This window comes from Fusarium oxysporum, chromosome 1, assembly GCF_000149955.1.
Source record: "Fusarium oxysporum f. sp. lycopersici 4287 chromosome 1, whole genome shotgun sequence".
Taxonomy (NCBI): domain Eukaryota; kingdom Fungi; phylum Ascomycota; class Sordariomycetes; order Hypocreales; family Nectriaceae; genus Fusarium; species Fusarium oxysporum.
The window spans coordinates 4781342-4793609 of record NC_030986.1 but is presented as its reverse complement, the minus strand read 5'-3'; the positions used below and the strand labels follow the sequence as shown (position 1 = coordinate 4793609).

General features: G+C 48.7%; 7 protein-coding genes across 7 annotated transcripts; 3 read left to right on the top strand and 4 right to left on the bottom strand.

Annotated features, from left to right (window-relative positions):
- Positions 1-51: 51 nt before the first annotated feature.
- FOXG_01009 (uncharacterized protein) lies at positions 52-2207 on the top strand. The gene has a single exon (XM_018377709.1). The coding sequence runs from the start codon at positions 242-244 to the stop codon at positions 1718-1720; it is 1479 nt and encodes a 492-aa protein (XP_018233475.1). The 5' UTR covers positions 52-241; the 3' UTR covers positions 1721-2207.
- On the bottom strand, positions 1769-3476 carry FOXG_01008 (folylpolyglutamate synthase; the record flags this gene model as incomplete). The annotated part of the gene is made up of 4 exons (XM_018377708.1): positions 1769-2183; positions 2231-3129; positions 3179-3310; positions 3375-3476. 4 exons carry the CDS (start codon positions 3474-3476, stop codon positions 1769-1771), a joined length of 1548 nt encoding a protein of 515 aa, XP_018233474.1.
- Positions 3477-3982: 506 nt separating this feature from the next.
- FOXG_01007 (uncharacterized protein) lies at positions 3983-5056 on the bottom strand (the record flags this gene model as incomplete). The annotated part of the gene is made up of 1 exon (XM_018377707.1): positions 3983-5056. One exon carries the CDS (start codon positions 5054-5056, stop codon positions 3983-3985), a length of 1074 nt encoding a protein of 357 aa, XP_018233473.1.
- Positions 5057-5622: 566 nt separating this feature from the next.
- Positions 5623-8022, top strand: FOXG_01006 (uncharacterized protein). Its single transcript, XM_018377706.1, has one exon. It carries the CDS (start codon positions 5720-5722, stop codon positions 7460-7462), a length of 1743 nt encoding a protein of 580 aa, XP_018233472.1. The 5' UTR covers positions 5623-5719; the 3' UTR covers positions 7463-8022.
- Positions 8023-8159: 137 nt separating this feature from the next.
- FOXG_01005 (uncharacterized protein) lies at positions 8160-9141 on the top strand. The gene is made up of 2 exons (XM_018377705.1): positions 8160-8664; positions 8718-9141. The coding sequence occupies exons 1-2, from the start codon at positions 8590-8592 to the stop codon at positions 8814-8816; spliced, it is 174 nt and encodes a 57-aa protein (XP_018233471.1). The 5' UTR covers positions 8160-8589; the 3' UTR covers positions 8817-9141.
- A 459-nt stretch (positions 9142-9600) lies between these two features.
- FOXG_17994 (uncharacterized protein) lies at positions 9601-10524 on the bottom strand (the record flags this gene model as incomplete). The annotated part of the gene is made up of 1 exon (XM_018398024.1): positions 9601-10524. One exon carries the CDS (start codon positions 10522-10524, stop codon positions 9601-9603), a length of 924 nt encoding a protein of 307 aa, XP_018233470.1.
- Positions 10525-10680: 156 nt separating this feature from the next.
- On the bottom strand, positions 10681-12123 carry FOXG_17993 (uncharacterized protein; the record flags this gene model as incomplete). The annotated part of the gene is made up of 2 exons (XM_018398023.1): positions 10681-11494; positions 11543-12123. The coding sequence occupies 2 exons, from the start codon at positions 12121-12123 to the stop codon at positions 10681-10683; spliced, it is 1395 nt and encodes a 464-aa protein (XP_018233469.1).
- Positions 12124-12268: the final 145 nt, after the last annotated feature.

Below are 12268 nucleotides of genomic sequence, written 5' to 3'. Positions count from 1 at the left end.
AACTGGAGTATGTCAACTGGGACAAAAGGCTGGTGTAGAAGTACCACATAAGTTACACATGACGACCTAATAAGCTACTCATCCAACTCCGTTTCTTCACCTTCGCATTTAACTTGGGCATTGATTCTTACAAGACCTGTATCAATGCACTCATGTCTCAGCCAGACCTGACAGCACTGGTTTAAACTACCTACTGAATGAAAACCTCAGTTCCCTGCTGAGAAATCAATTAACGCACACAATGGCGGCACGGAGGGGTATTGGCACCGTGTTCCGCGATTACAATGAAGCTCTCCGTCAACTTTCGACACTTTACTCAAATCGCCAAGCCACGAATCTTTTTGACAAATCAATTGCCCCAAATGCCTCATCCGTACCACCAAAAGATCTCAATGCTTTAGCTATTCCTGAGATGCGCGAATGGCTCCGACGTGCTGGATATGAACCAAAGGATCTTGCACGTCTGAGACACATTCACATAGCGGGCACCAAAGGCAAAGGCTCTGTAAGTGCATTTGCGACGGGTATGCTACGGCAGTACGAGACTGTTGGGACTTACACGAGCCCACATCTCGTGAGTCCGCGCGAGCGCATTGCCATTCAAGGAGAGCAGGTTTCTCAGAAACTCTTCGCTGAGGCTTTCTTTGAGCTCTGGGAAAGGCTGTCTGAAGCTGCTAAGAAGGATGGCAAAAGCCTCACCGAGTCCGAAGGACCTGGCTCAAAGCCATTCTTCTTCCGCTTTATGACACTCCTTGCTTGGCATATCTTCCTGAGAGAAAAGGTCGATAGCGTTGTTCTTGAATGCGGTATTGGTGGAGAGTACGACGCCACAAATGTGGTGCCTCCTGAGGCTGTTTCTGCCGCGGTCATCACGCAGCTGGGTATAGATCATGTCGCGATGCTGGGCGACACGGTTGAGAAGATCTCATGGCACAAAGCCGGCATTCTTAAGCCAGGTGTGCGTGGCTTTGTCCGACGCATGGACGAGAAGCCTGGCGTGAGGCAAGTACTTCAACAGCGAGCAGCAGAAAAAGGCGCTGAGCTCATCGAGTTGGATGACGCCAGTGTCGAACGATGGGGAGGTGTGGCTGGGAGACTACCAGGTGATTTTCAAAAGTATAACCAAGCTCTTGCTGTGCTTGCTGTACGACAACATCTAGGTATGAGTGTTGATCCCAAGACTGCTTTTCTTAACCTTCCAGAAAAGATGTTTACAGGGCTCAAGGAGGCAAGTCTCAGAGGGCGCTGTGAGATCATTCAGCAGGGCCATATTGGCTGGTACCTGGATGGTGCGCATACGAAGGATAGCATGTATGAGGTCGCAAAATGGTTTGCTTCGAATATTGGAAACGATGAATCGGCAGTTCTGGTTTTCAACCAGCAGGAGAGAGATGCAACACAACTGCTGGCAACATTGCTTGACACTGTTCAAGAAGTTACAGGGAGAGAAAACATATTCAGCCATGCGCTCTTTACAAGGAACGATCAGGAGGGACCGTCAACGGATGAAGAAGCCAGAGATCTGAGTGTTCAGACACGTGTTGCAAAAATGATGGCTGAGAGAGCAGCTAATTGTGAGGTCAACACATTTGATAATATCCAGGACGCTGTAACTGAGGCCAGAAAAGTTGCAGGATCTCATCAGAAGGTTTTGTCAACAGGGAGCATGTATCTTGCAGGGGGTGTTTTGCGAGCGCTGGAGCCTGAAGGTCTATTATAGATACTCCCTGATGTGCCCACCAAATCAGCTCGTTCTATTATCATCAAATCATAGAGCATCAGCCTTTTCCAGTATTCCTAAGGCACCACCAACAAGATGCAAGCTTCCCGTGATAAAGGCCTGCACCGTCTCTCCCTCTGGGAGATCCTCTCCAAGATGCCGAGCGTAGTTAATGGATTGTTCGATTGTGGGCATGACTTTTACTGTGGCCGTGGGATCAAGGGACATCCACTTATCCGCAAACCGTTGCTGAACAGTCATCTTATCAATCTCAGCAGGGTCGAATTGACGGTTGACAAAGTCACGCTTGTAGCCAGATGCTGCATAGGTGACGTTTGTGCAGAAGATGACATGGTCAAATGCTGGTTGTCCTTCTCGTCTGGTCGCCTTAAAGACGGACTCGAGAAAGTCGACAGCTTCTGAACGGCCTTGTTGATTGAAGATCATGACACGCGGTCCATTGCTGAATCTATTAGTTGAAGGGCAGGATAGGGTAATATAATGACTTACCGTCCAGAAGTTTCGTCCTTGAACCACTTAGAAGACATCTTGAGACTATCAGAAGTATGGGCGCCATCGACGTGCCATGTCACCTTGTCTTCCTTCTTGACCTCACACCGACCTCTCCACACAACCTTTTCAAGCCCGTCTACAAACTCCTGGGGTAAAGTATCCGTCCGAGGCGGTAGAGAAATGCCAACTTTCTCCAGTGCTGTTTCGGCGAGTGCGATAGCCAGTGTAGCATTGCGCTTCTGAAAAGTTGCATCTGGTCGAATTTGAACGCTGCTAAGCCGAGGGTCGACTGGTAGGACTTTCAGATCCACGTTCTTTTCCGAGGCTCTTTTCCTCAGAACTTCTTCTGCGTCTGGGACCTGTTCGATTGTAAAAGCCGCGCTTCCAGTCTTCATGATGCCCGCCTTATGCCATGCAATCTTAGCCACCGTATCACCGAGAGCAAAGACATGATCAATGCCCAGTGTACTAATGCCAGATGCTATAGGCTTCTCTACAACGTTTGTAGCATCAAATTCACCACCGATACCAGTCTCATATATAGCAACATCTATGCCCTCTTGAAGAAAGACATGCCAACTCATCAAAGTCAGATATCGCGCATAAATAGGTCGAGGAGCCATGAGTTTCTTTGCATCATCTTTCGGTGCCGATTCGAGAAGGTCCCACACTTCGAAGAAATACTTTGCGAATAGGTCTTCTGAAATGGGCGTTGAGTTGATGCGTATGCGCTCACGAACAGCGATGAGATGAGGCGATGTGAAAAAGCCTGTCTTGCGGGGTGTGCCCCTTGTGTGCTGATACTGAGAGAGGATAGAGTCGACAAAGGCGCAGGTACTACCTTTGCCTTTTGTGCCGGCTACATGTACAATATTTAGGCGATTGAGATCAGACGGCTGTCACTTGATCAGTCTCATGCATATGTTTCGTGCTCGAGAGTCTTACAGTATATCCAATGCGATGAAGGTATGTCTGCATTTCCTTGATAGACACAGCATCAGGCCTTATCCCCGCCTTCCGACGAGCCTCGACGACATCAAAAGGTGTCTGAAGTGAGTTGAGCGCATCAATGGCATCCTAAAATAAGTCAGCTGGCCATCCTTCTTGTCCTTTTCTTGAAGCAGTATGAGAGGTTGCGTACATTATAGGACCGTCCTTTCGAGGCCATGGTGGATACCGCGACTCGTTGTACCGCTATGAAACTGAAAGGTTGCCTAAAAGCCCGCCAAAAGACATGACGCATTGAAATCGGCAACGTCTTGAGATGTTTAAGTGAAGCTGCCTTGTCTTTAGTGGTGGTAACTCGCAGAAATCTCGGGTAATCCACTCGTGAAATCAACGCCGTGCTATAGATGAGGTATTCGAGCTCAGTGGCCGCACCACAAGTAACTAATATCGAAAGAGAGCCGGTACAGTCCAGAGATATCAGACATAAACTCTTTCGACTTTGCTGAATAGAGATTTGGGCTCATGAAGCGATGTCGCCGCACACCAGACTCGGGGTGTATCCCGCTAAGAACTTAGTGACAGGACGGGCTTCGGGAGGCGAATGCCGCTGATGGGATTAATAGCCATGGCTAAGTTTATATAAAAATTCATAAGGAAATAGAGGAATAAATATTTGCTATTATTCTGACAGTTCAACTTTAACCATGCAGTTGTGAATCGTTGTCACTTCACCAACAAACACCTGACAACCCTAAGACTAACATGCATTGTCCTTCGGCAAACCTCCGAATATCGGAGCCATCAACCGATATTGTAATCCTCAACAAGACCTTCTCTCTTCAACACCCACTTGTTCATGCCTTCTTGCAGTGCTTCAGTGAAGTCACTATCGAATCTCTTTCCGCTATCAGCCCATGCCAACCTTGCTCGCCAAGTGAGCCACTTCTCTGCCATGACACCCTCAGGTGCTCTGATGATACCCGTGGCCAAGTCGACAACATGATGGTTCTCAGACGGCCTTCGACAAGCGTGAGAGAAGAAAACGGTTGCACCGCAAGTGCCGCAGAAGGATCTCACGACATTGTCCGACGATTTGAACGTCTTGGCGCTCCCAATGAGTAGATCGTCTTCGATACGGGGCTCGCATATGGATAAAGGGACAAACGTCCATCCCACAACGTTAGTCCCATTGTGAAGCCGGCAATCGTCACATGCGTCAAAAGTCGCAAGCCACTTGGTATCGTCTCTATGAGAAACGAATTGTGAATAGAATTTGTCCTCCTTGATCTCTTGGCTCGGCCGGGGAATAGTGAAAGAGATGCCTTTACACTCGCATTCCACACGAAGACGCTCTTCCCCGTCCTTCCCAACTTCCACACGAGATTCAACAATCTTTGCCTCGGGGCTACCGTCAGAAGGGTTCCAGTCAATGAACTCCTTTCCGCCAGTATGTGTCAGGGCTTCGGCGATCCCCCGGTCCTTTGTGGAGTTGCTGAAGATGTGCTTGCGGACATCAAAGAAGTCTGAAGCATTCACGAATGTTGATGAAGCAACTGTCCAGAACTCGTTCTCAGGCGGCCCAGTTGAAGCAATGTGACAACCACACGTTGAGCAGAAGTTCCATGTTCCGATCTTCTTCCCGATGGCGTAGCTCGTCATATTACTTCTGGAGGATGGTTCCACGAACTTGGGTTTCACCCCATCCGGTAGCGGAGCATGGAAGATGCATGGCGCACCAGAGCCATACCTGCAGAGGCTGCAATGGCAGAGATGGGTGAGTAGAGGTAGTTTCGAAACCGGTACATCGATTGTGTAATGGACAGAGCCGCAATAGCACTTGGCTTCAAGAGTCTTGCTTTCATTACATTCTGCCATGGTTGAGACAGTTACAGATAGGCTTAGATGTGTAGGTAGTGAAGACTGTTTTGTTGGTGATCAATGTATAGTGAACGAAGTTGCAGGTCAGCCCACGGCGAAAGATCTTCTGCTTTTATACAGCGACCTCTGCTTGTGGGGATAACTCATTAGGCAGGTACCGCCATACGTCGTCTTATAATTCCTTGGATATATGGAAGTGCATCTGGCATGTAAAGAGGTTGGTCGGAAGAATTCAGGCCGATGTATTACATGCTTGCCCACATTTGAACATGCTGATGTTCTATCGGAATTCGCAACCAAAGATAGCATTATCTGTTAATGCCATAACAGACAGCGTGAAGTTCACCTCGTTACTAACTTGGTGCACCCCGCGATTAAAGCCTTATGACCTGAAGGGCGTGCATAACGCTAAGGCTGAGATCGCTCGTTATCGATCGTCATTGCTTGAATTGGCGGATGTTGTTGTGGGGCAAACGTTGACGGTGAAATAGCCAGATTGATAGCCGAAGTTAGCCCGCCAATCTTCAAAGGTTGGTTCCTAACTTTTTTTTCTTAGTGGAGAGGTTGGACCATTCATCATGACTTCAACGCCTTACAAACTTTCTTCCTCATCTTTCTCCTTTCATCGCAGCGTCATAAAAGTTGCACCGAATTAGAAAAATGTCGGAGGTTTCGGACTTTGATAAGCAACAAAGGCAGCTGGAAGATGATCTCAGCAAGCTGCAGAATGTCCTGAAGCATTGGCAGACCTGGCATGTTGAGTATGAGATGCTCAAAGAAGAGGTCGAAGCCGTATGCAAGAATGGCGAGACAGAGCTTAAGACCATTCACGCCGGATTCGAAGGAGAGCTTTTGAAAGATCGTGAACTTGATGAGATCTTTGGTGAGAGGACACATCGATCCGGCGAACAGATTTTGAATATTCTTGACCGACGCATCGATTACGTTACCACGAATATCACATCGCTGCAAAAGCAGATCAGCGCTGCTGAGACCAAGCTTGACGAAAGTCAACCCGACTTTACTGAAGACGACGGTCTGCCTATCACAGAAATTATCGAGCAGCTTGACGATGACGACAACGTTATCTCTTACAAGCTTAACCAGCCTGATACTGCCTTACCTAAGATTCAAGATGCCCTTCAGAAGGCCGGTATCGAAGATCTCGAAGATGGCAACTCAGCCTCAAAAATCGAGAGCTCTGAACAAAAAGAAGCCGAATACTCCCAAGAAAGCCCTTCCCAGCATACAGAGCTTGAAACCACGACTCTAGCACCATCTGCCACTAAGGGAGTGGCATTTGCTGCAGATACTAAAATGCAAGACGGCCCAAAGCCCCAAGTCTCGCGGAATGCTAAGCGTGTTGAAGAGATCATGAACCATGCCAAGGAGCAGGAGAAGATCAGCAACGAGCAAGCGTACATCCCCGAGGATGAGGATGAGGAGGACGCAGAGTTGCGGCGGCAGATGCTCGAATACTCGGGAGAAGTTGGTGCTGTTGTCGCCGAGCTGCAGCTCGAAGAGGGAGACAGCGACGACTACGAATATGAGTACAGTGACGAAGGTTTTGGGGATGATGACGACGACCAGGAAGACAAATATGGTCGGTATACTGGCCGCGTTGTGACAGATGATTACCGTCAAAGAATGCTGGAGTTAGAGAAGAAACTGGGCATCAAATCCCGCTTCACCGAGCAGCCAGAAGATAGGGATGGTGATGCAAGTTCGGATGATGAAGAAGGCATTGGTCGTATCGTAGTCAAGCCAGCCTCGGCGACAACAACATCATCATCCTCAGCCTCGAAACCTGCGCCCACCAAGTCAAACATCAAAGAGAAGCAACCAGAACAGCCCAACGGCAAGAAGGGCGTTCGCTTTGCTTCCAATCTGGATATCGCACCGGAGAACGAGCCCACTGTCCTTCCGGTGAGAGAAGCCCCTGTGAAGGAGAAGGAACCGATTGTGGAACCATTGAGCGACAAAATTGTTGAGCGCTCCAGCACTGCCAAGGCTCCCGATACATCTGAAATCAAGTCGACGCGCAAACCATCGAGATTCAAGAAGGCCAGAGATACTGTTCCACCGGGCCCTCTTGATGTCCCCACCAAGTTCCTAGATCAGGACAGGCCTACGGCACCTACGGGTCCTGAAGGAACAACACTCGCTGACACATTAGTTGAGCGCGAATCCACACGCGCTGCTCCTCACCCACCGGATGAATTTGATGATGAGTTGATATATCAAGAGGTCGCCGATGAGCACCACAAGCTTCGAAAGAAATTCATCCAACGAGAAGGTGGGTTCCTCAAGGAAGATGAATCTCCGATCCAACCTTTGGAGGAGCAAGATGGTGGACGGGAGCCAGTCAGTCGTTTCAAGGCTGCCAGGCTCTCAAAGTACTAAACAAAATAAAAATAAAGGACAAAAGTAAAGGCACTCAGGTCTGGAAATGGCAATGGAATGAGCTGCTGGGGGAACGAAGGGTCGAGAAGAATCGATGTGTTGCCCGTCTTATGCTCCTCTCGAGTTGCCTTTGGTGAAGTGGCATCCGTGATTGCTACACTATAAAACGCGTCGTTTATGCTAACCCCAAGGATAACTTAACATTTGATTTGGCTATTGACTATTGACTATTGACTCTAAGAGGGGTCACACGGAACGCTTTTCAATCTGACAATTGATGTGTTGCAGCCTTTAATCTGCTTCTACATTACTAGCGGTTCCAATAGTAAATTCGGACGGGCTCTCTGAAACCATTACCTTAAGCTTGTGGTTTTGGTTATTCGTTTCACCCTTTACATTTTATTTTAGCTATCACACCTTATTTATTAGTGGTCTGAAGATAGCATAATGCATCCATGTACCTATTCTTATCTGTTGTCCTCTGCCTCGGACCCTCGGTGGCTTATGACTTGCGTGGTGTTGTCTGCGTCTCTCTTATTATCCCTGTTTGTCGTATTGCCTATTCAAGCTTTTGAGGCTTGCATAAATGTGGAATGCGGGCGTTCCGGAAGTTCGGCACCGCATCTTTCGGCAGTGACCGTGCCGGTTAATGGCTTGCTGACGGCTTTGGACCCTATCATTGGCGAATTACGTGCCTGGACGAAACCATACTCGGCGTAGGTTTGCCGTACGTCTTATACAAAGTATCCTTAATAGTATGGACCCTGGCCAGAACACTCTCCCTACGGCTGCTCCCGCAGACAATATCTCAGGCCTGGACGGCTACTCGGCATCTCAAGCGTACGTCACAGGAGTCTCTGGTCAGAGCTGAATTAACAGGAACCATACGGTGAGGCCAATCAAGAATGTAGACAAAGACAGGAGCTGCTGGAACGGAGTGGCTGAGTTTCAGTGAAGAGAGAGGCCTCTCAGTTGGCTGAAGGTACTTAAGAGCTCGTTCCTAGCTGTGGGATTGCAGACTTGCTATAATACAACACACAGCACTAAACAAACAACTCTACTTCATCATCCACCACCTTGCCCCTTCTTATCCAGATCCATCACTCGATCTCCATCAGTCATCCAAGATGCCCGCCGCCATGGAACCCACTCAGCAAGCCCCCATGACCTCTGATAACGGAGACATCGTCACACAGCAGCCTGTAAGTTGTATCGTACGCAAGGCTCCACGCTTCACAGACTAACACGCACGAAGAGCGCTGAGCCTCAGCCTGATATGACCATGCGTGGTGGTGAGGAGGCTGGCTGTGAGATCTGCTGTGGTCTCTGCGCCTGCGATGAGGGATGCTGCTAAGCAGACAGCCTCACGTAGAGTGTTCTGAGTAGAATAGACTGCTCGGGATGGAGTTTGGGTAGCATTGTTATCGTGATTTAGCAACTCCCGTCTGGATGGTTGATCCAGTGGAGCAATAAACTACATTCATACATCTGAGTCCTTCGTGATATAGGCTTTATGTCTAATATGTCTAATAGTAACCTAAACCAGAGATCTGGGACAGATTCGTCATGTCAGTTTGGCCAAACCCTTTTGAGGATCCGTCATCCGCACAATGTGTAACCACCCACGCCCGAAGGCTCATAGTACGAAGATCATGGCATCAAACTCCAGCACTCTCAAGTCAGCCATCCTCATACCTGAGCAATTTGCTAGTCAAGATCAATCCTGGCTCTGATGCTTCTTTCATGTCCCTACTTTCAAACTTTCCCTCTCAAGTTTGATGTCTCTAGCGAGTCATTGTATTGGGATGTGATAACGTCCAGACGAGTCAATAGATGAGCATTTATACAGAGTCTAAGATAGGAATGCAATGTTGTGATCAACTACAGAATACGAAGCAGACTAGGTTTGAAAATTGGTATGGTGGTATATATGTGTGCCGTGTTTCTCAAGAACCTAACCATACTGGCTTGTCATACTGGCTAAGTAGAACAAGTTCATTAAGAGGTAGCCTTTCGTATGGATCCGAATGCCAATCACACACTTCTATTTATACCCGAGGACTCTTTAACAAGCAAACTTTTGCTTGGTGTGCGTTTCATGGTGTCTTCTCCTCCTTCGTCTTCGCCTTGTTCTTTTGCTATTCTTCTTCATCATCTTTACGTCCGGCATCATCTTTCTGTATCCGAGTTCTCTGATGATCCGGGATGTCATTGATGTCGATAATTTGTAGGCCTTGTTTCTTTTTATTAGACCCTGGAACACCAAAGAGCAAATCTAGACCAGCCTTCGTATTCTTATCGCCTTCATCAATAGCCGTTAGTGATGGCGACCGTCCTTGAGTGGAAGAGTTTGGATTCTTCTGAGGTATGTTAGGTGTGGATGGAACTGCAGCAGGCCGTTTCGTCTGCATGAAGATATTGACTGGCTTCTTCGGTATTTGCTTCTTCAGTTGTGCCTGCTTTTTCCTGTGGAATTCTGCAACCTTCTCGGGGTCAGGGCCAGATTTCTTAGGTGCTGGTGTAGCTGTAGCTGTTGGGTTAGAAAGCGTTGGGTTACCCCCTGGAAGTATCAGTCCGCTATGCATCACGGGGCAAATACTTGGTTGTTGTTGCGTATTGATGGGGCCCGCTGCGGTGGGTGAGTTATTGGTGGTAGGAGTATGTTGCTGAGCTGCGGCTGTGCTTGCGGCTGCTGGTGATGGTTGGGCTGGCGGTGTTTGAGTGGGCGTTGACTGAACAAGTGAGGGTTGGCTTTTAGCTGACAAGATAGATGCAGAGGCGCTTTGAGGTTGTTGTGAGTTTGGTCCAGATTGTTCCTCTGGCAGGGTCATTGCCGTTTGCCTTTCGACCTCAGGATCGCTGATGGATGACTCCTGCATGTTAGTCTCATGAGTACTAGTTTTCTGACTGCTTGTGATATGGACATCAGTCTTCTGGGCGTCAGTGTCCTTATGACTAGAGTCCTTGCCTGAAGGAGACGCTGCCTGGTTTGAAGCATCATTCCCGACAACAATACCCGTAGCAGCTGCGAGGTCTAATAGACTGCGAGCCGCCAAGTCCATCTCCGCTATATCAACTCCTCTGTCTTCGTTTACCTGGGAGGGCGTTTGTCGTAATGTTTCCGACTGTGAATTGGGTTGCCCTTGTGACGCTGACTGAAGGGTTGATTGGGCCGCGGGAGTGTACTTATGTGCTCGAGACATCGGTTTCGCAATCCTTCAGTTAGCGCGCTGGTCAGCGGTGGCTTCTTTTACTGGATCAAGAGGATCGCGGTCCTTGGGAACCTGCGCGTAGTACTTGTCTGGCTGCGGTTCAGTTTCTGCTGCCTTGAGTCTAGCACGAAAAGCCTCTAGAAGCGGGTCTGCAGACGTGAGAGGTTGAGGGCGAACACTGGGAGGTTGAGCATCTTGTATGGGTGTGTCCGGGCCATGTTCCTCAAACGCGGCCACAAGCATGTCCGCAAGCTTGGCTTCCTCCCGTGGAGACATCCCTTGGCCTATGGGACGAGACTCTGGCGATATGAAAGGCTGCGCCTGGACACGCGGGCCCTCTGGTTGCTGAATCGGTAGGTGAAGTCCAGCGGTAATGGCGGGTGGTGCAGACGACTGCATATCCTGCATAGGAGTATCTTCGAGGTTTGCCTGTTGATCTTCGGTTACTATCTCTCTCATTGGGCTCATTGACGGCTCTCTTTCTGGTTTTGTGTCTTCCGAGGAGTCTTCGTCATCTTGGTCCATGAGGTCTTTAAACAGGTTCTGAGCTGCATCTCCAATTCTTTTACTTTCCTTTTCATTTGGTCGCCATACATCGGCCATTTGAGCGTCATAAATTGTAGATGCTAGGGGGGTCTGCTCCTCCTTTGAACTTACGCCGGGATCCCCGGCGGCACCAGGCTCGAAACTCCCCATCTCCTCGTCACTGTCGTGAGGATTGGTTCTTGCGGCTGGTGTTTCTGGTCCTCCGTCCAGGCTTTCTTGTTGATTTCCGATAACATCATGGCCGCCAATCCTTTCATTCTCGATGCCCCTTCTCCTGTTTTCCGCCTCAGCGATCCGGTCCTGTTCGTCTTGTCGAGCTTACCTTCTGATCCTGTCCTCCTGGACCAGCTGCCTCATCCACCGTTCCGCACGAGTATCGCTGGGTTGGATGTGGGTTATGTCTCCGTCTGGTAGGTCAGGATAATGAAAGTCAATGCCTGTGATTTCGTATAGCTCGTCTCGTATAGAAACGAGATGTTCCCTCACAATTTCTATTGCTTGGCAAGCCCTAAACCTGATCATGGGAAAGTATGTAAGGAGGCTTGACATCGATAGACACTCCCCAATATTCCACATGGTGGAAAAGAATGGTCTTACCACCTCTTGGTGGCTTTCGAATCCATCTCCAAATACTTTCAGGATGAGAACCAAAATGGACAGCCTGACGACGGAAAGGATTAGTACGGCCAAGCTGGCAAGCCAGTGGCCGAGGAGGATTGCGATGGGCACAAGGATGATGCTTATTGCTTTGAGGATCTTGTAAAGAACGGATATAGCGGCGAAGGTAATATTGTAGTATTTGTTGTCAAAAGCCTCGTCTATGGTGAAGATAGAATCCCACTCGTACTTGTCGTCAAGGGGCAGCCAACCCCAGACCCAGCTAAGATCTGATGCGCGTGCCATGTCGTTGATTCGTGTCGAGGGAATGGATAAGAAGTCTCAAATGTTAGTTCCCTTGAGTTATGATGACTTCGTATAGTATAGTAAGCATAGTATAGTATCAGGAGCGTATGAATGAGATTGCGGAAGTGTATATAAGTGAGTGAAA

Excerpts from the sequence above, each read along its gene's own strand:
- FOXG_01009 (XM_018377709.1), top strand. The coding sequence starts at position 242 with ATGGCGGCACGGAGGGGTATTGGCACCGTGTTCCGCGATTACAATGAA.
- FOXG_01006 (XM_018377706.1), top strand. The coding sequence starts at position 5,720 with ATGTCGGAGGTTTCGGACTTTGATAAGCAACAAAGGCAGCTGGAAGAT.
- FOXG_01005 (XM_018377705.1), top strand. The coding sequence starts at position 8,590 with ATGCCCGCCGCCATGGAACCCACTCAGCAAGCCCCCATGACCTCTGAT. Across the intron at positions 8,665-8,717 it reads ACATCGTCACACAGCAGCCT|AGCGCTGAGCCTCAGCCTGA; the intron begins GTAAGTTGTATC and ends ACACGCACGAAG.